General features: G+C 35.3%; 2 protein-coding genes across 2 annotated transcripts; one reads left to right on the plus strand and one right to left on the minus strand.

Moving 5' to 3' along the window:
* Positions 1-3,746: 3,746 nt before the first annotated feature.
* Positions 3,747-5,130, minus strand: LOC131046123 (aspartic proteinase nepenthesin-2-like). The gene is made up of 2 exons (XM_059218874.1): positions 4,539-5,130; positions 3,747-4,333 (listed from the first exon to the last, which is right to left on the minus strand). Exons 1-2 carry the CDS (start codon positions 5,128-5,130, stop codon positions 3,747-3,749), a joined length of 1,179 nt encoding a protein of 392 aa, XP_059074857.1.
* Positions 5,131-17,665: 12,535 nt separating this feature from the next.
* On the plus strand, positions 17,666-18,745 carry LOC131046122 (aspartic proteinase nepenthesin-2-like). The gene has a single exon (XM_059218875.1). The coding sequence runs from the start codon at positions 17,666-17,668 to the stop codon at positions 18,743-18,745; it is 1,080 nt and encodes a 359-aa protein (XP_059074858.1).
* The last annotated feature ends 3,345 nt before the right edge of the window (positions 18,746-22,090 follow it).

A 22,090-nucleotide genomic window follows, 5' to 3' on the forward strand; every position in this document is an offset into this window, starting at 1 on the left:
TGTCCTTTAAGGGGGTAAATTTCTTAGAAAAATTGGTACTCAAGGAATCACACAAGGGGCATTTACCTAGTGCTGAATGAGCTCCTGAAGGTGGGCCACCTTTATGGCCACCTTGTTAGCTTGTACCTGAATCTACATTAAAACATTGTTACAAATATACGCTTTAGCATACAACGAAACATTAATATCCAAGCAGTTGTGAGAAAAAATAACAACATTTCTATCCTTCCAAAGAGTGAAAAGGATCTCCATTCTAAGAGCATGCCATATCTAAGATAACTTAAAGGGGATTCTAGGTGAATCACCCAGAAGAGCCATGTGCCAAGAAAATGGCTCAGGCCAAAAAGGCCAAAAAAAGTCATGAATCGAGCTCCAATACAGTTGAGCTCTTCTACAAAACCAAAATATGTGCATAAAAGTTTCTGGGTGACCATAAAAAGGGCAGTGAGGATTAGGCACTCCCAAATGCTTGAGTCTAGAACCCAAAGGCAGACCTTGAAAGACAACACACCAAGCAATGTGTGCAATCTTAGGTTCGGTGATGGCGGACCAGACAACCAAAAGCCCTAATCTTCAGGCAGCCTGGGAAGACTACAAGTGCCACCGCTAATTGAGAGTATGAACCATAGGCAAGTGAGGAACCAACCAGAGATAACCCATTTTGGGTTTATAGTTGGTAAAATAAGTCCAAGGATACCACTTCCAATCTTTCCACCAAGGTGTAACAGACCAAATACCGAGCTTATGAAGTAAATTTGGGGGAAGCGCCAAGACCAGAAGGCCATAAGTCTATCAATTTGGTTGAGATAGAAGAAATTGGACCTAGAGGTCATCCCAAGACCGGAGGCTCATAATAGACCTAGAAAAAAGATCCTTAGGTGTGTGAATGTCATGCTTGTGAAAACGCAGAGCACTGACACCCTGAATCTTGGCCAAAGGTAACCCTTGCACCTGAAAAAGAGGGGACCACCAAAGGTTGTGTTGATTCATGGATAAGCCACCCCGAAAGCCATTGTCGACCCATCGTAGCCAAGGCTTGATAGCTTCCCAAGAACGCTAGATAATTTTGACCATAAAAGTACCCTATATCTGAATAGGGTCTTTCATCGTGAGAAAGGTTTGCAAGCCAATCCCTTTCCAGGTTGGCCTTTTGGATGGAAAGCCTCAAAATAAATGCAGCGTCAAAGAAGAATTTTCTAGGCCTTGTCGCCAAATAAGGCTCTGATAACTGATTTAGCACATAAGGTCAGCCCTTGGTTCTAGGTAGAAATAAGGCCGAGACCTCCAGACTCCTTGGAGAGATAGTAGTAATCCCAAGCAACCCTGTGAAAACCATGATGGTCAAACCCAAAGTCCCAAAGAAAGGCCCATAGAAGTCTTTCCAACTTCATGTAAGAGGCCTTTAAAGGATCCCAACATGAAGAATAGTAAACATGGGTGGCGGCCAACACTTTGGAACAGACTTGGAATTTTCCAACCAAAGAGAGAGGCTTGGTGATCCAGTAGGCAATCTTTTTCTCGATTCTAGCTAAGACCGCTTGCTAGAGATTCGAAGGCGAAGCTTGGAAGGAAAAAGGAATGCCTAGAAAGTGAAATTTTTTGCTATGCTGGAGCTATTTACATTCATATTGAAGGATCCATGGCAGAGCTAGAAGAAAGGACTGTCTGTAACATTGCATGTTGTGCCATTGAATGGCCAAACTGGAAGCCAAGCAAAAAGTGTTAAGACACTGAAGAGTGGACTATACATTATCTTCATCCTCAATAAGAGTGAGAAAGGAATATTCTTCAAAATGGCCATTGAAAATTTGAGAAGGTGACTTAGGCAGGGAGATACCACGGACACGCCCAACAACGATAGCATTAACAAGTAAGTAGCTAGACGCTTCCGCTGCAAGAACATATAACGCAGGAGCCAAAGGGCACCCCTAGTGAATCGATCTCAAAACGCCAAAAGCCTCAGACTGCCAACCATTAATGGTGATACAAGCCAAGGCATCTCTGAATAACATCTGAATAGATTGGATGAATTGGGGACCAAAGCCAAGGGATTTGAGCATAGCCAAGATAAAAGGCCACTCAAGGCGATCATTTACTTTAGTGAAGTCAATATTAAGAAAGATTGGTCTTTGTTGAGAGCATTTGGCCCAATCCATTCCTTCCCAAACAACAATAATATTATCCAGAATAAGCCTGGATTTAATAAATCTAGTCTATTCTAGGTGGACAATAAGCGGAAGAAGATGTCGAATCTTAAGGGCCAAAGTTTTGGCAATGATCTTATAATAGACATTAAGCAAGGTGATAGGTTGCCAATCGTAAATGTCCTCTGGGTCCCTGGCCTTAGGGATAAACTTGATGTTTCCCTGATTAATCATTTTTATGAAGGAGCGGGAATGAAAAGCTTTGAGATAGAGCTTATTTCACTATTTGAATTTTTAATAAATAGTAATTTAGATTACTATTTTCTTAATATAACTTTGCAAGATTTGGTTTTAAAAAAAAAGATATAATAATAGTTATAAATTTAAGAAAATTGAAAATTATTTTACAATAAAAATTGATTAATAAATTTATTAAAATATTTTATTAGAATACGTAGATTACCATTTTTTCATTTGAATTAACATCCTAAATCTAATAAATATTAAAGAATGTATAATATAATATGTACCATCTTTAAATTGTAGTTAGGGTTAGGGTTAACATTTTCTTAAGATTAGTATTAGGGGTTGGTTAAAATTTGAGGTTTCCATTCCAAGATAATGTTTAGATTAGGGTTAGGGTTGGGGTTAGTATTAGGGCTGATTTAAAATTAGAGTTATTGTTATTTAAATTTAAATTAACTATTACAACAAAAAAATAGAAACCAATGCTTGTTAGTTTAAAACTATAGTGAAAATGTCTTAAGCATCTAAAAAATAATAATAACCAATGTACAATCATTTGATATTGTAATTATATTGTAACTAAATGCATCTTTAATACGTTATTTGTTGTCCTTTTACAAAACTTATATTTATATGTGGTATTTAATAATATTATAGAATTAAAAAATAATTGTAAAAAATAATATTTAAAATTTAAATGATAAAAAAATTTCAATAAAAAATTGATTAGAAAATATGTAAATCTTTTTATAAAATTTTGTATTTATATGTCATATTTAATAATACTATATTTAAAAAAAAAAAATTGTTTCAAATCATAAAAATTTTAAAAAATTAAACCCTAATTTTAACAAATAAGACATTTTAATGATTAAGTAGTAATTTATTTCTTTAGTTAATTATTTCAATATATTGTTAAAAAGCAACAATTTACAATGAAGGGTCCTAGAAAATTTAGGACAAGGATCTTGTTGTTTATTGTTTACTATGGCACACTAGCAACACTCAGCCTGACTAAATGTCTCTTAAAACCCACTTTTATATAGAAGATTTAGCTAAGAAAATAAGTATTATCAATTCAAGTAATTCTAAACTAATCTCGTGCTTCTAAGGGAAGATTAGCTTCTAAGGGAAGATTAGCCAAGAGTATCAACAACCATAACTGCTCATAAAATTTAAAAAAATAAAAATACTCGTTAGGAAAACAACGGAGGGCAGTAGTTTAGAACCCTTCCATTTTATAGTGTAAACGAGAAGGTGGTAGATACTCTCTTTATTCAGCTGAAAGCCAAAAAGTTTGATTGAAAAGTGTCAAATATTCATGAGTTCAATCTCTTTATAGGGTTAATAAGAGATTTACAAAGTAATAAGCAACAACAATAGCACGGCATGTATCCTCAAGATGGGCGCTTTGGACTGTTGGTACGAGGGGTAAGAGGACATATAGAGAGACCTGCAGCGGGTGAGAGTAAAGGAGAGCCTCTGGTTAGCGTTGTCATACAGAATATGGTAATCTTGTTGCTGGAAACTTCCAAGGACGGCCGGCACACCTGCAACTGAAGCCTCATCCATCTCTAACATTGCCAGACACACTACTGATGGATGTTGATATCCACTAAATTTAATAAAATTGCGTTTACCTTCGATAACATAATCTGCACCACGCATATGGAAAGTCATATTCAGATGAGGGACATAACCATCGTAATATGATGAATAGCATAAACTTAACCCATCTTGAGATTCGTTAGTTCTGGGTAGTGCCAGGATAGAATCAAAAACAGATGCGACTGCAGTGAAGGCGGCGTGGGGCAAAACAGTGTAGGGTGTTCCAGAGTCGATGATGAATCCCCCGCTTCCATTAGCTTGTATGTCGAACGTTGCTCGTGGAATATTGAGAGACACGTTCCCCACGCTTATTCCTTCCACAGAGATAATAGTAGCTGTTGAGATGGAGCAGGATTGTGTTGTTTATCATCATCGTCGACTGCGCTCCTGTGCCGTTCAACTCGGCTGCGCTGCCAAAGAGGAGAGGCGTGGACAATCTGTCACAGGTAGATTTCCCGAAAAAAGGCAGTCAGTAGGAAAATTTGGATTCCCCAATCTGTGACATAAGCGATAATGGTCCTCGGCCAAGCCCTACTACACCGTCATTATACTTCACGCCATCTCCCTGAATGCCATGGCTGCACCCAAATGCTACTCCGCCAAAGGAATGCGCAGCCTCGGTTGTATCCGCCATGGTAAACGTCTCGTATGACAAGTCTCCCTGCATGCTCCAGTTTTGGCTGTATATATGAGAATATTGACAGTCCGGCGCACAGGTTGAATTGCCAAGGGTAGAGCAGAGAGAAGAAGAGCACGGGAGACGTCTATAAGTTGAGGAAAATTCCGGGAGGAACTTAGAGCCAATACTGCACTGCGTGCAGGGAGCGCATTGAAACCAAATTAGATCGCTTCCCTGTGTCCACTTGTCCTTTGAAAGTGGGGTTCCAATGCCAATGGTCACTGCAATTGTTGTTCTGTATCGGGTCAAAGGAGCAACACCACCACTCACTTGGGTTTTGGTCCTTCCTGATTGTACAGCTTTAATCGAGGCTTCCATTCTTTTGAGCCTGATAATGGCAAAATTCTTTTCCAAATGTGGGCCTCCGTGCGCTTCTTCTGCACAGAGCAAACTGCAAAAACAACAGATAGTTAGATTCACCATCACCAAGGTGATCAGCTTATTGTATGCCATTGATCATCTATTCTATTATAAGGATTATTCTGTATGTTTCATCCAATGGCAGAATTATCGTATGCCAGCGAGTACCTAATACTTCCTGGGGGTTGTCATTTATAAGGAATAGTCTCTATGTTAATCGGATTGTTTAATTAATTGGACGCCTGCTGGATATTTTCTTATTCTTTGTTTCATCTGTCCAACAGTAGGAGATAACGACAAGATGGAAGGGATTATAGAATAGAAAGGGGCATCTTGATTTCTGCGAAACAACTGCTGGAGTTTTCTAGTTGTTGCATCGACGGCGACAATGAGAAGGCGCGGAGTTGAGAGAGTTGAGACAACTTTTGTAATTTCAATTTTGGCGGAAGTAAATATGTTGAAATATGTTAAAAATTCCTATTTATTAGTGAAAAGTTGTAGACTAATCTAAATATGAATATTATATTCTTCATAAATTTTACCAAAAAAATGCCTACAAATCATGGTTCATGGTTAAAAAACACGTGATTGAAATATAAAGTTTGAAGAAAAAATGTCTCATATCTAACAAAGTGCTGTTATTATTTTTGACAATCATCATAGTCATCTTCATATATATATATACTCAATCCAATTCTTTTTCATAGGAAATCCTTACAATTATATATGTTGATTAATTATAAATGCCTTTTGATACAATTGACAATCCCTTACTCATAGACAAGTTGGGTGAGATTAACAATGCCCACCCCTTTCTCCAAGCTATATCTGATATAAATATATATTGCAAGATTATTAAAGAAGCTTCACATAGCAATCATGTTGTGTGGTTGAATCTACGATTATGTCCCACCAAGACGTTCATTGGACTTGCAACCTAATAATTACTGTAGTATTTGTCATATTACTAACTTCCTACATGCATATGAGGAGAATTAAAATATATTGAAGTTTATTGTCAATATCTTGGTAACATTCAATCCTCTGTCCACTTTGAGACAATATTCTTCCAAGATAGCAAATCCAATGAAAAATATTTTTTATAAGCCAACTCTCAAAATTCATTATTTTATCCAAGTAAGATAACAAACACATTAATATTAAGCAACTTTGATTTCTCTTAGGATTTTTAAAATTATTTGTTTTTCTCCCACAATTTGTAGATAAAGGATTCAACATTTAGTTTATACAAATAAAGTGTTTTATCTCAATGTGAAATACTTAACAAATCCAAATTTCAAAGTAGTAGAAACTAGAATATTCATTTTATTATAGTATAAATGATAATGCATCATGTATATACATACATATGTGTAATTATTTTCTTGACAATTATTCATAGAAGCTTGCATCAAATATAAACATAATCAAGTCTCCAAAAATTAAGGTCTAGATTAACATATGTGTTAGAAAAATCATCATGGGGAATAATAACTCCTATGCACACTATTCATGAAATAAATGTCACCATTCCTTTCATGGGAAGAATCATTTGGATAAATCACTCGAGAAATGTAATTAGGAATCTGGCCCTCGAGGGGGAGAAATAGAATATAAATTTTTGAAGGAACTATGCTAAATTTTTCACAATTTAGATATAGTTTTATAGATTAGTATGTGTTATTTGATGTTCTATGATTTTTTGAGATCATAAGATATACCTTTTAGGTAATTTTTCTGGAGTAAATTTCAATGACATTATTAGCACAAAACTAGATATTTCACTTGTAGTAGGAGCCATAACAAGGTATATGTGTCCGTACTGGAATTTTTTTATTATATTATAGTATTTAAGGTCATCAAGATTCTTGTAACTATGTGTTTGCTAAAAGTAAATATGCACCTTGAGTAGAATAATGGCTATACAAAGAATCAATTTTATGAACTAGGCTACATATGTTGATAGAATAGGATGTATTATAAGGTGTGGTGTATTTGTGTGAGTGGTTTTGGTTGTTGTCATAGATAACAAGGTTACAATAAGGCATATACTTGGTCCTATTTTCAAGATTGAAGAGTTTTTTGTCATTAACTATCAAGTTAAATAAATAGTGCATATACTTGGTCCTATTTTTTACCCCTCTTTGAGTTAACGTGTGACCACATGTTGATTCAAAGAAAAACACTCAATTTGTCATCAAAAATTTTCAATATGATGTCCCAGATATGAAAAATTGATTTGATATGAAAAGCTGGCATGAGATTGATGTCAATGTGAAATTGATACAAAATTGATGTCGAGATTCGATATGACTCTCTAGATATGAAGAATTGATTTGATATGAAAAGTTGATATGAGATTGATGTCGATATGAAATTGATATGAAATTGATGTCAAGATTCAAATGACTCCCTAGATATGAAGATTTGATGAACGATATTGATGATGCCGCCTCGGGAGATAAATTGAGAAAATTATGATTTCCAGGGCAGTGTCACAATGTAGTACGATTTTTCAAAAGTTGGATGATTTGAATTGTTTCAAATTTTTTATTTTAATCTGCCGATAAATTTTTAAAAGGAATATCGAAGAAATGAGGAAGACTAATGTGGGCATAACGTGTACATGTCTCACATGTCCACTAAATGTTGAAGAAATGAGGAACACTAATGTGGGCATAGCACGTACATGTCCCACACATCCACTGAATGTTGAATAAATGAGGACGACTAATGTGGGGATAGCGCATACATGTCCCACATGTCCACTGAATGTTGAAGCAATGAGGAAGACTAATATGGGCATAGCAGTACATGTCCCACATGTCCACAAAATGCTGAAGAAATAAGGAAGACTAATATGGGCATAGCACGTACATTCCCCACACCTCCAGTGAATATTGAACAAATGAGGAATACTATTGTGGGCATAACGCGTACATGCCCCACACGTCTAGCGATTATTGAAGAAATGAGGAAAACTAATATGGGCATAGCGTGTACATGCCCCACACATCCATCAAAGTTGCATTTGTATGAATCCTAATTGTCGATATGGATCTTGATTTTTGTTATGGGTCAAAGGTCGATATGGGTCCTAATTGTCGATATGGATCTTGATTTTTGATATGGGTACTGATTCAATATGGGCCCTGATTTGATATGGGTCTTGATTCGATATGGGTCCTGATTTGATATGGGTCTTTGAATTTCTTGATTTGCGATATGGAACTTGGATTGAGTGATTGATTGATATGATATCCAGGGACTTTCGACATTTATTTATTCTAACTGACGATTGGTTTTGACTTGTATCATTGATTTTCTTTTGGATTAGCATGTGGTCACACATGTGCATGATGATATGATATGGATTGAGCAATTTTGATTTTGATGAGCTATATGATATGATTTTAATGTATATGACTTTTGCAAAGGATGATGCAGATGATGGTTGGATATGATGAATATAGATGATGGTTGGATTTGATGAATGCAAATGTTTCTAACATGTTGTCGATATGATATGCTCATGTATAGGGATAATTAAATGATCAATCATATGGATTAGATTGATAAGATTGTTTGGAATTGATAAGATTGAGGTCAAGTCTAGTTTCAGGAATGACACTACCTATAGAAGACAAAGATGATCAAAACGTCTGGCTTCAGGAACAATATATCTTGTATAAGAGCTTATCAAAATGTCTAGTTTTAAGAAAGATACATCATGTATAAGACATGATAGAATTGATAAGATTGAGGTCAAGTTTGGTTTCAGGAATGACACCTCCTATATAAGACAAAGATGATCGAAGCGTCTGGTTTTAGGAATGATATATCCAGTATAAGAGCTGATCAAAATGTCTAGTTTTAGGAGAGATACATCTTGTATAAGACATGATATAATTGATAAGATTGAGGTCAAGTTTGGTTTTAAGAATGATACCTCTTGTATAAGACAAAGATGATTGAAGCGTTTGGTTTCAAGAATGATATATCCTATATAAGAGATGATCAAAATGCCTGGTTTCAAGAAAGATACATCCTGTATAAGACATGATAGATGAGAGTTGGATGAATGATGAAGATATGAAAGTGAAGAAAGATTCCATGATGATGCGATAGATCTCCCTGTGATGGATGCAATGATAAATATGACTAGATGATGATGATGAGAGGTATCTTGAAAATGAGATGTAAATGATAATGATAATGAAATGATACTAATACTAGATTAAAATGATAATGATGTGCAGCTAATGCAAAGATTAATATGCATTCTCGTTCTCAATGTTGCCATATTTTTTGATCAAAGTGCCAGTTCTTTCTTTGTTTTCATCATCAAGCATTGATTTGTTGAAAGTTGAAAAGAGCATCATGGTATAATTGAACCATAATGACCCGAGTATAACTTACATGGAGTTTGATATTGCAAGATGACACAAGCATCAAGTTATAATTGAACCAAGATGACCTGAGTGTTGTTTGTGTAAAATAGATAAGAGTTAACCTTTTTCCCATGCAAATCCAAAATGTCCTTAGCGATATGTCATCTGATTGCTTTGTAGGACAAATTTGCATGATAAAACATCACATTCCTTCATTAATTCTCTAGTCATTGAGACATCCTTGAGTGACTTGGGAGATATGATAAGAAAAAATTAATAACCATAAGTAAGCATGCATGCTATTGGAAATGTATTCTTGTCAATTAAAACATCTTACAAATAGATCTTTTGTTCAGTTGAAATCGATTGAAGTCCGTGATGTCCAGCCTTCTTGCATTGTTGTTTGTCATTTGTTGGTTGTTTTGATCCTTGTTGTCTTGCTATGTATGTTTGGTCTGATGTTGAAAATACTGAAGGTGAAATGCCCCCAGTGAGGTTAGTATTTTGCCCCTTGCTGTTGATACTACTTCAATATGGATATGTACACTAATCACCAAGCCATGGTGGGATACAATTTGGATAACTGATTCAGATAAACCAAGGATAGTGACTATGCTAAGTATGTCTAGGATTGATAAGCATTTATGAATTTTTGGTCATGTTTTAGATGGGTGGATATGATATGTACAATATGATTTGTGAAACATGAACTGCCATCAATTGATAAAGATAAGGCTAACTAGAAAAAAACATAGCATTCATATTGATCTATGCCATTGTTTTGATTTGTTTGATGACTGATAAGAATTTCTGGTTTCAAAGAGTGAGTACCCTATATAAGACTGATCTATTTGGTTTTGAGTGTACCTATCCTTGTATAAGACATGTTGATGTTGATGTTGATAGATGGATTGATTAACAAGACATATCATAGCATACATGTTAGGAATGAATTAATGCTTATAACTGATATGGATAAAGTGAAACAAGATTGTAGATAGCACTTGATGATAGAAACAATGAATAGATAGGATAGATGGTATGGATAAAGTAAAGCAAGATTGTAGATAGCACTGGATGATAGAAGCAATGAATAGATAGTATAAGGGATATGGGTTAAAGGATATCTATGAGGTGAAGCAAGATTGTAGATAACACTGGATGATAGAAGCAATGAATAGATATGATAGATGGTATAGATAAAGTGAAGCAAGATTGCAGATAGCATTGGGTGATAGAAGTAATGAATAGATAGGATAAGGGATATGGATTAGAGGATATGGATGAGGTGAAGCAAGATCGTAGATAATGATGAAGTTAGATATGGTAATGGATATTGGAGGAAGGATAATGGGAGATATGGTAGGAAGAATAGAGTGAATTAAATTTGCCCCCAAGCATAGAGGTTTCCATTTGCAAAGAGTTGATATGTAAGATTGTCATAGTATTTAGTGCCATCTTAATAGTTGTTCCTGATGTTTTCAAAGATAGAGACCCAACCCACACTTAGAAACTCTAAAAAATTCAACTGAACATTTCTAGCAACTAGGAAGTAGACTCAAAAGGGAAGAAGAATCCCAAACTGGATCAAGTTACATAGTCTTTGATTACCTATGTGTGTGCAAGTGGGTTCATTTTGGCTCATATGATTATTGTAATCTTCAGAATCCAACATGGCTAGGTACATGAGTTACCCTAACTTCAAAAGCATCTTGGATAGAGCCTCACTTCCAGCAAGCATCCATAGCTCCGACAAGGTTATTGCAGTAATATCACAAATATTGCTATCATATCACAAATATTGCTCCATTGCTAGCTAGGCATCCATAGCCCCGATGGAGTTACTCACATGTTCCCATAGCCAAGTATTTTGATGTTGCTTTTTTTCTTTTCTTCCTATTTCTTTTATTTCTTGTGCTTTTGATCTTTTGATATTGTCTTTTTGCTCTTTATTTTTCATGCATTGGCTTGTAAGTGATGAAACTTAGATGGGTCTAATAATTATAGTGGCGCTGAAGAAAGATCTTAGATTTTTCACTAGCCATGTCTTCAACTAATAGATCACAATGATTTATAAAAATTGATTAAGTGTATGAGATATAGTAATAAAAAGATATTGGGACCACGATATGCTAAGTGGTTCTTTTCTCGATTGAGCATGTATCCCAACCAAAAGAAAATATTAAAGAGGAACAACCTTAGATTCTGAAGTATTTCACAAATAGATATCTAGGAAAAGGACTCAACATGAGATTCGAGCATGGGCAAGCATGTGACAAAATGACACAAATGAAGGATTTATGCAAAGGACTGAATGAAAGGGATGGAAGGAGAGAAAAGAGGTGTTGGATAATAGATAGAATGTTTTAAGATTTGTGCAAGGATAGATAGAAATGTATTCAAGATGAGTGTTGGTACATAGCTTGAGAAGTGATGAAGAGATGGAGGAAAATCAAATTTTCAGACATAAGGACCCAAAATAGATAAAGGAAATGATGGGAGAACAGTTTTAGAAATTGTTTAGATAGATGGTTGAAAGAAGTTCAAAAATGTTTTCCTTTGTTAATCTTTCTTATGGATTATTTGAAGTGATGGATTGCAGGATGGATGGAGGTAAGGACCCAAGATGGATGGAAGGGATGGAGAGTTTGACTATGGAGTAAAAGGACCTACGATAGATTTGGAGAATGAAGAGTTTGACTTTGGAATGAGAGGACCTAAGATAGATTTGGAGGATGAAGAGTTTGACTTTGGAATGAAAGGACCCCAAATGGATCTGGAGGATGAAGAGATTCCTTGATCTTGATTTTGACTTGGTGTAGGATCATTTGAGTTTGTGCTTTCCTCTTGATTTGGAATTAGATTAGTGAAAGAGATGGAAGGGATATCATGCTCTTTCTTAGGAGATGGATGTTGAATGCGACTCTTCTCTTGAGATTAAAGGGGATCATTGTGGATGGAATACCAAAAGATTAGGGGATCATCATAAGATTCTTGACAAGTTGGATCTTGATCAAAGATGGGATTAGATTGGGAAGTGAAGATATTGTGATCTTGATTTATTTTAGGACTCATTTCCTTTGACTGAGTTTCCTTTCTCTCGGTTTGATGATAAATGGTCATACGAATGATTAAAGTTGATTTTTTTGATAGGTTGATGTAGAGAAATTTACTCCTTTTGATAAGGGCCCTAAGACTAGGTTGTCTCTTCTTCAACTTAGTCTTTTGATGAAGACTCCTTCTCAAAATATGGGGAGTGGTCATACACAAATGATCAATGTCGATGTTGATGTTGCAGTTGGATACTTCGCTTGAATACTCAAGTTTACTTTATCAAGTAGAGGTTTAGTTTGATTCACCTCTACAGAAAAGTGTGTCAAATGATATGGATAAAGTCTCCCGATATGGAAACTTGATTTGACAACTTGAGGACCTAACTAAATATTGTTTTGATAGGATCCGTTGGATGGTGGAACCTTGGTTACTGTATTGACACTCTTTAATTTTGTTGGATGAAGTTTGATCTCAAGCTAGTGGATGATTTGAAAACTCGTTCTAAGAGTGCTTTATTGGATTTAGGATTTTTCTCATTAGTTATATTTTTCAAAGTTTTCTTGTTGGATTTTCTAAAAGACTCGAAAGGGTATTTGAAACTGTTGATAAAATTTTTCCCAAAGTGACTGATTTGCTCTCTATTTTTATCTAATATTGATCATGTGCTAAAATAGAGACTGTATGCACTGAAGATAGTTCGCGAAGTGCTATAGGATGCTCACAATGCGTTATGCTACCTTTCCTACACGCTATTTCAGACTATTTGAAAATGACCATGCTGGATAGGTTATCCGCTAATATGTCTTGATTATGCACTAATGTTTGATTTGAAAGCGCTATAATATATCTTGAATGTGCTAGGCTGATGTTTGAATGAGCTATAGTGATGCTGACAAGCACTACCTGAAATTTCACTAGTATGATACTAATTATCTACTAAGTTGAGTGATGAGAGCACTAAGTTCTGGTGTGAATGAGAAACTAAATGTTTGAGATGTGCTAGGTTGTTTCTCTTATGGGCTAACTGTCCTAATTTCCTCGTTTGATGCTTTTGTTGTAATGTTGTAAAGTAACACTTTTATTTTGATGGATACTTCATTTTGGATACTCAAGCTTACTAAGTGGAATAGGGGGTTTGTTTGATAGGCCCCTATGACAAAGCACATGAAATGATATGGATAAAGTCTCCCAATATGGAAACTTGATTTGACTAACTTGAATACCTAGCTAGGAATTGTTGTCGTTTAGATAGTTCGATGATAAACTCGATCACTTGGTTTGATATTCCCCTAATCTTGTTGGATGAAAGTATTTCCTCAAGATAGTTGAAATATGCTTTGTTGGATTTGGAAATATTCTCCACTTTATGATTTTTCCTTGTTTGAACTTGAATTTTGATTTTGATTGTTGGATACGTTGCAATATATTTTAATATTTATGACAAGAATACATAGCACACATGAAGACAATGGTCATCCTAATGCTAAACATTGACTATATGTTCTTTTGAGGATGTTTTCAAATCCCCGATGTTATCACTGGTTTAGTTTAAAATAAAAGACACATCATATAGACTCTTTATTCAAAGGTCATTGATAATATGATATCCCACTAGTCTCGATACTCCGTTAGCTCAAATAGCCTTGTCACCCCCTAGGGGGTGCCCATTTTTTTGCATTTTTCCACAAATTAACTCAAAGTGAATTGCTTCACAATTGAGTAGTTATCTTGGGAGATATATGGTGAGTGATATTGGGGGTGGATTCTTCCCCACCCTTGCACTATGATATTGCCAATGTTTGGTGACTGACTCAGTTCAAAGTCTCTAATGCTAAGGTTTGTAATAAGGCTTTTGTTTGGTCTTCAATGATAAACTCCCTCAAGAGGCTTCCTAACCTTTAGACAAAAGGCTTTACATATCTTAAATATATTGTGGGAAGGCTAATCGCTGAGCAAAACCATTGAAGGGGACTTTCATTAGCCTCCAAATTTGATTATAGTGGGTTGGAACACTTGGCGATAAAGTTATTTCCCACTTAGGTCATTCCCCTCTCACTGGCCATTAATGGTGCTCTAAGAGCAACTCAGGAGGGTAGGCCTACTAACGGATTTAAATGTTTGAAATCAAGACAACATAAGAATAGTTTGGATTTTTGGTCACCCAGTTAAGGGGAGAGCATATACCTTCCACTTTCGAGACAAAGAAAACAAGTTCTTTTTATCCTTCAAAGCAATGATTTGCTAGCTTCTACTTGGAAATTTTGCTCCAAAAAGCATGGTGTTCTTTTTAACTCTTCATAGCAATAATTTTCTATCTAAGAAAATGAAATCCTAATCAAGAAAAGAAATTGCAATATTTGTCAACAAAAGGGAAAGTTGATAAGTGAAAATTTCCTTGCTTTTGCATAAAATAAAGATGAGGTTTTTTTATCCTTTGCAAAAAATGAAAAATGTGTTCTTTTTATGCACCAAAGGAAGATGAAGTTATTTTTAACTTTTTCAAACTGAAAAAAGAAATTTGTTTGTTCTTTTTAAACCCAAATTGAAGTCTTTTGCCTAACTTGCCAAAATGAAAAGTTTTTTTTGTTTTTTGTTTTATCCAACAGTGAAGTTCTTTTTAAAACCCAAAGGAAGATGTGGTGAATTTTTCAACCCAAAAGAAAGATGAGATTCTTTTCTAATTTGAAGAAAAATGAATTCTCTTTATCTAACTAAAAAAAGCTAGAAAGAATTAAAATTTCTATTTTAACTTATTCTAAATTCACAAGAAAATGGTTAGTTACCTGCAAGAAGAAAGTTAGTGAAAACCAGAATCTAAGTTGGGCTTACACAAGCCTAAATTTTCTCCCCTCGGTTATAGTTTTTTGCTTTTTCTCTTTTAGAGTCATGCGCTAGACTATTGCACAGATGTGCTACAAGAAGTTACTGATGCACTAATTAAAGGTCCCTATGTGCTACACTGGTTATCGAATGCACTACACTTTTGTTAAAATATGTAGAATAAAAACTAGAATGTTATGCACTAACAAAAAGTCTATATGCACCAGGGAATGGGTCTGATGCACTAAACAATACACCGAGGGTGCTATTGTTTTCTTTGAAAGTGCTAATGAAAGGTCCCTATGCGCCAAAACAACATTCCCGCGTGCTTTCAATCTTTCTCCTACATCAAAAATGATATGATTAATGGGGTTGAGCCCCACAGTGGGCACCAATTAATGTATGATGAAAATGTGGTCATGCTAAGGTCATCCAAGTTTACTACAATCACACCTAAGTTTCCTAGAATAAATTATTGGACAAAATTTTGTAATACCATAATTCTACATAAAAGATTCATCAAGTATTTGTTTTTACCATTCTATAATAGTTTATATTACAATTGAGATATCTATTATCATAGGGTTTTTCATTATAGTCAGTATCAAGAGAGTTTTGAGGTTGAAATGAATAAGTATTCATATCTTGATACTTTTTGTATGATTATGTATCTTTCATATTTCATCTAGGTTTTATAAATTCAAGATATAATTGGTATAATAGAAAGAAAATTTAATTTTCACATATAGATGTGAGAACTACACTTGTTAAATAGACTACGAATAATATAGGAGACTAAAAGTATAACAAATAAAATACTCAAACAATGGTTCATTAAAATAAGGGGGTACATTAAAATTATATAACTATATATGGACAAGAATTAAGATACATAAATATGAGGATAGAAATGAAATTAAGAGAGATTAAGAGTATGCTATGAATACATATGATATGTCCTTCGTTTATTAAGTCAACCACTTAGGGGATTAAGATAATTACAAGATTTTGATTTCATGCATTCACATAAGGTCAATTGAAATAAAGTTTGAAGTAATTGTACATTCATTAATACCCTGTATATACAATGCTTCTTCACATAAAATTTGTAGTCTTTTACTAATACTATTGCAACTTGGGCTCCATACCTAAATTTGCTTGTTTATTGTATTTTAACTTCCTCCTTAAATATTTAGCCACTTATGGTTGCACCCATTCCCAGTCTAACATTCTCTTCAACTTCTAATAAAAAATCATACATCTAACTTCACTTACACATGTACCTACATTGAGAATGTTTATTTTTTACTACATTGACACATGATATATTTAGAAATATACCTTAATTGTATTGTTATGTAACTAAAAAAGAATACTAAAAAATATTTATTTATGTGAAATATTCTAAATACAAACTAAATGTTCTTGAAACAATATTATGATATACTACTACTTTAATCTATACTTATTCAATACAAATTTTTGAATGTTCATGCATGCCACAAATACCCTCTTTATACATTTTAAATTAAACAACATTTAATATTATTTTCTAATATTAAAAATTATTTCAAATGATTTAAAATATGGTGTGTGGATATATTTGGATTCATCGAAACCATCATACATAATACATAATACACTAGCATCCAAATAAAATTAAATGGTCGACTGAGAAAGGAAAGTTTTGCATACACGAAAATATTGTTACTTTTGGTTAATGTATGGTTTGCAAGTACAAATGAATGTTTGTTTAAGTTCCAACAGTATATCCATTCGCCTCCTAGTGATAAAAACAAAGTAACACATAATAAATAAAGTACAGGCCATGTAGACTCTTTCCTCGAATCTCCTTCCTGTCATCGTCTTGCAGAAGCTTCTTGTCAAACAAGAAACTTTTTTTCTGTATTCCCTGCAATCATCTCGAATAAATCACACATTGAAATAAATTCTGAAATCTCTTCAATCATAGAAAACCTTGCATTGAGAACATCTAATATTATTTGGATTGATTCGGGAATATGCCTCAATTAGATTCCGACGCTATGAAAGAGACCAAACAATATATATAAATGTCCAAACAAAAGAATGGTTCAAAGTCTCTGTCCAAACAAAAATAAATAAATATCAAAACACAAGAATGGTCCAAGAACCAGTAGGCTGCCAAGAAAGCTGCAGAAACCAAAATTTTTTTGTCAAGACACAAGAATGCTCCAAGAACCACCAGGCTGCAAATATAGAAAATTAAATTTGAGAAAGCTGTCAGAAACCGATTAACAGATTACAAAGTATTGTTATAAAAGGTGATCCCCAGTCCTGAGTAAGAAAGCTTGCATTGGTAGACATAAGGCCATTTGGAGGCAATGGCATGCAAAAATGTAGTCAAACTGCTGGGGGCCGATCAGCTCATCTGTTGCTTTTGTATGTTGTTTCTAGCAGAAGCAATGCGTGCAAACCAACAGTTCAGAAGTGATTCAACGTTGACGAGGCTGAAGAGAATGGAAGCTTCAATTAAAGCTGCAAGTTCAGGAGGATTGGAAACCCTAGTGGGAATGGGTGTCCCTGTGGTGGGCGAGGACAAAGTATATTTCATGACAATTGGCATGGGAACACCACCAATAAACATACGCTCACAAATTGACACGGGCAGCGATCTAATTTGGTTTGATTGCACAGCCCTGCCCGCAGATTCCTCCACTTTCAAATCTGTCACCTGCCCATCTTCCCTCTGCTCTAGCGTTCCCAATTCCACCTGTGCACTAAACTGTCAATACTCTCATAATTACACACACAGTCGGAGCATGTTGGGCGAGTTATTCTCCGAGATGTTCAGCATGACAAATGGAAGCGGGGCCGTGCATTCCTTTGGCGGAGTAGCGTTTGGGTGCAGCCATGAGACCCAGGGAGAGAGCGAGGTGGGTGCCAACAGCGTGGTGTGGAACAACGACCTTGTCGGGAGAAACGCCGTGGTGGGGCTGGGGCAAGGGGAATTATCGCTCATCTCACAGATTGGCGAGTCTAAGTTTTCCTACTGTCTTGCCGATGACTCCGAAGACTCCAATAAGCTAGTTTACACGGCTCTCCTTTTTGGCAGTGCAGCCAACCTGAACGTCATAGGAGTGCAATCCACCATGATTATAAAAAACCCAGCCCAGCCGAAGTTCAACAGCTACTATTACCTCTCTGTGGAAGGAATAAGCGTGGGGAACGTGTCTGTCAATATTCCACGAGGAACATTTGATATACAAGCGAATGGAAGTGGGGGATTCATCATCGACTCTGCAACAGCGTACACACTGTTGCCACACACCGCCTTCGTTGCGGTAGCATCTGTGTTGGATTCTATTTTGGGTTCTGCTTCTTTATACCGGAGAATCAACAGCTCTCGAGATGGGTTTAGTCTATATGCTATAAAGCACCTGAATTTGGCGCACCTGGTGTGAATATGACTTTTCACTTGGGTGCGGGCGCAGATTATGTTATTGATGGAACACGCAATTTCATTACATACACAGATGCTGATCAGTATGTAGTGTGTCTGGCAATGTTGGATATGGGGGACGCTTCTGTTGAAGATGTGCCAGCCGTCCTTGGAAATTTTCAACAGCAAAATTATCATATTCTGTACGACAATGGCAACGACTGGCTTTCGTTTGTCCCCACAGATTGCAAGTCTACATTATCAGGCCTCTCACTCGAGCCCAAATATCCAAACTCCAAAGGTCCCAACGTGTGTTGCCATGGTTTGCTGCTGGTAATTCTTTCCATTGTAATTTCCTTATTGGTGTTATAATAGATTAATCGCGCAATAAAATTTGTAGCTTGTTTCTTGATCTCATTCGTTTGTTCAGTTTGAATAATACTAGCAGTTGCTCCATAACATTTAGTGGCCATGACAATAAATATGTTAAGAAGATTGTAAGCACATATTATTCAATAAACCATGCAAATAATGCAATTGTAGTCCTTTTTTATTTAGAAAGTAGTTATGTTTTTTTTAAAATATTTATAAGACTTTTTATTAGGTAATTTCAAATAGGTTGAAAGTATTGTATTTTATTTTTTTCAATAAAAGTGGATTATTCAACTAAACTTTTTTATTAATATTTTTTATTTTTTACACAGGATTCAAAGAGCATACCGGAGGAAAGAACCCTGGGAAGAAAACCTCTGGTCACAACTCATAAAATAAACTTATAGTATCTAATGGGTCAGTTTATGCACCCCGCCGAAAATCACATACAAAATGCGGTGACAACACATATAATATCAGTTTTGCATAGAGCCCATATGACAATTTGCCAAAAAAACCTATCGGATAATTTTCAAATCTAGACTCCACAGCTGCATAATTGTTAGTTTTAAAACCAATAGCATGACGCTTAGCTCGAATAAAATTTGCATTGTGATCATAAACTACCATGCCTACCCCAGCCAGCCTAGGGTTACCACGAGAGGCCCCATCAAAATTCAGTTTAAAGTGCCCCTGTGAAGGAGGTTTCCAACTAGCACAACATCTCTTACCTATTGTATCATTCTTTTTTAAAATTGAACCATGAGAGGGTAAAATTGACAGCATCTTCCAAACTCTAGTAACTCTACTATCCCAGTGTGAAAAAGAAGTAAGATTTGCCAAATTCTTATAAATAAATGACAAAGCAACCTCAAAGATTGAAGACTCAATTTTTAATAAAACCTCAGACATAGGAGACCTTTTTTTTTAAATATCCTGTTGTTTCTCTCTAGCCAAACATTCCAAATCACGATAGATGGAGATATGATCCAAAGGCATGCATAAAAAGATGAGGCAAACATAGAGGGCCAAGATCTAAAATGGGAAATGAGATCCTTACCAATAACAAAGGATATATTTAACTTCTCAAACAACCACTGCCAACATTCATATGCATAATCACAATGTAGGAAGAGGTGTGAAGAAGATTCCAAATTTTTGTTACAAAGGACATAAGGGAAAATAGCAGTAATACCAAGCCTGTGTAGTCTCATACATGTAAGGACTCTGTCCTAAACTACCAACCAAGTAAAGGCTCCAGCTTTAGGAAGACAAGCCAAATGCCAAAACAACTTATAAGGCCAAGATGATAAATCTTTAGCAACCATAAGAGAATTGTAACCATCTTTAATAGTGTACTTACCAGAAATATTCTTTGTCTAAATAAGTTCATCCTCAGAATCAGAAAGAAATACAATTCTATCCCCCAAAATATTCTCAAAATCTAATTTCATGCTTTGATCAACATCTAAGAAATCAATAGACTTCCATCTAGCTAGCTTAAGGGGTCCACTAGTCACAATTTCAAAATAATCTACTACAAAAACACCCCAAAGGGAGGAAAGAACATTGATCAGAGGAGACCAATCCCTAATATTCACCAAAGGTGTGTGTCCATTCCATACTTCATCCCATAATCTGACCTTTCTACCATTATGAACAATCCATGAGAGATAAGGAAAAATAACTGACCTACATTTACAAAGGAAATTCCAAATAGCAGAACCCGAATGCAAATTTGAGACTTTAAAAATGTACTCTCTCAGTCCATTATATAAATATTTGGCAAACATAATCTATGCCCATAAGGAGCTAGGCTTATCATATAATTTCCAAACCAACTTAGCACCTAAGGCTAAATTCTGATTTTCCACACTCCGAATTCCTGTTCCCCCAAGTTCCTTAGGCAAACATACCTTATCCCATGCAACTAAAGGGAGTTTCTTCTTGCCATCTTTATTATTGTTCCAAATAAAATCTCAAAGAGTATCCTGTGAACTAACAATAGCTTCTTTTGGAGACTTCAAAACAGACATGAGATATATGGGAACAACATTCAAAACAGACTTGATGAGAACAATTTTACCTGCCAAAGTTAACCATCTATGATTCCATGAGAGAATTCTTTTAGAAATGACCGAAATAATCTTATCCCAAAAACCAATCTTATCCTGTTTAACAAATAAAGGAATCTCAAGGTAAGTACATGGAAGATTTCTAGTCTCAAATCCCCAAAAGGATTGCAACCTACACTGAACCAGTTGTGATGTATTAAGGAAAAAAATCTTTGATTTATCACCATTCACTTTCTGACCAGAAAATGATGCATAATTTTGTATAATTCCTTTAATCACTTTTGCCTGTACTAACGAAGCATGTCCAAATAACAGAGTATCATCTGCAAAGAGACAATGAGAAATACTTTGGGGAATATTTTGAATCCTTATACCTTTCCAAAGCCTCCCCACTTTAGCAACCCTAATAGCCCAACTAAAGGTTTCAGCTAGGAGAATAAGCAAAAAGGGAGAAAGGGGATCTCCTTGTCTCAAACCCCTAGAGGAAGTGAAAAAACCACAAGGAGAACCATTAATTAAAACTGAGAATCTTGTAGAAGAAATACATGCATGAATCCATTTGACCCAGGCCTTGGAAAAACCTAACTTATCAAGAACAACACATAAAGCCCCCCACTCTACTCTATCATAAGCCTTCATCATATCTAGTTTAAGTATCATGGCCGAGGTTCTTTGGGTGGAAATAGAATGCAACACCTCATGTGCTACAATTGCACCCTCTGTCGTCTCCCTTCTGGGAACAAAATCACCTTGCTCCAATGAAATGATCCTAAGTAGAATTTTTGCCAACCTAAGGGAAATTGCCTTCATAAATATCTTATACAAAGTGTTACATAAAGCAATGGAGTGGAAGTCATAAAAATTCTTAGTATTCTCTTTTTTAGGAATAATTGCAATCATTGTAGTATTAAGTTCTTTTA

Source organism: Cryptomeria japonica, chromosome 4, assembly GCF_030272615.1.
Source record: "Cryptomeria japonica chromosome 4, Sugi_1.0, whole genome shotgun sequence".
NCBI lineage: Eukaryota > Viridiplantae > Streptophyta > Pinopsida > Cupressales > Cupressaceae > Cryptomeria > Cryptomeria japonica.

Coding starts and splice junctions, on each gene's coding strand:
- LOC131046123 (XM_059218874.1), bottom strand. CDS start 5,130: ATGGCATACAATAAGCTGATCACCTTGGTGATGGTGAATCTAACTATC. Junction 4,334..4,538: donor TGGCGTGAAGTATAATGACG/GTGTAGTAGGGC, acceptor CCATCTCAACAG/CTACTATTATCTCTGTGGAA.
- LOC131046122 (XM_059218875.1), top strand. CDS start 17,666: ATGGCATGCAAAAATGTAGTCAAACTGCTGGGGGCCGATCAGCTCATC.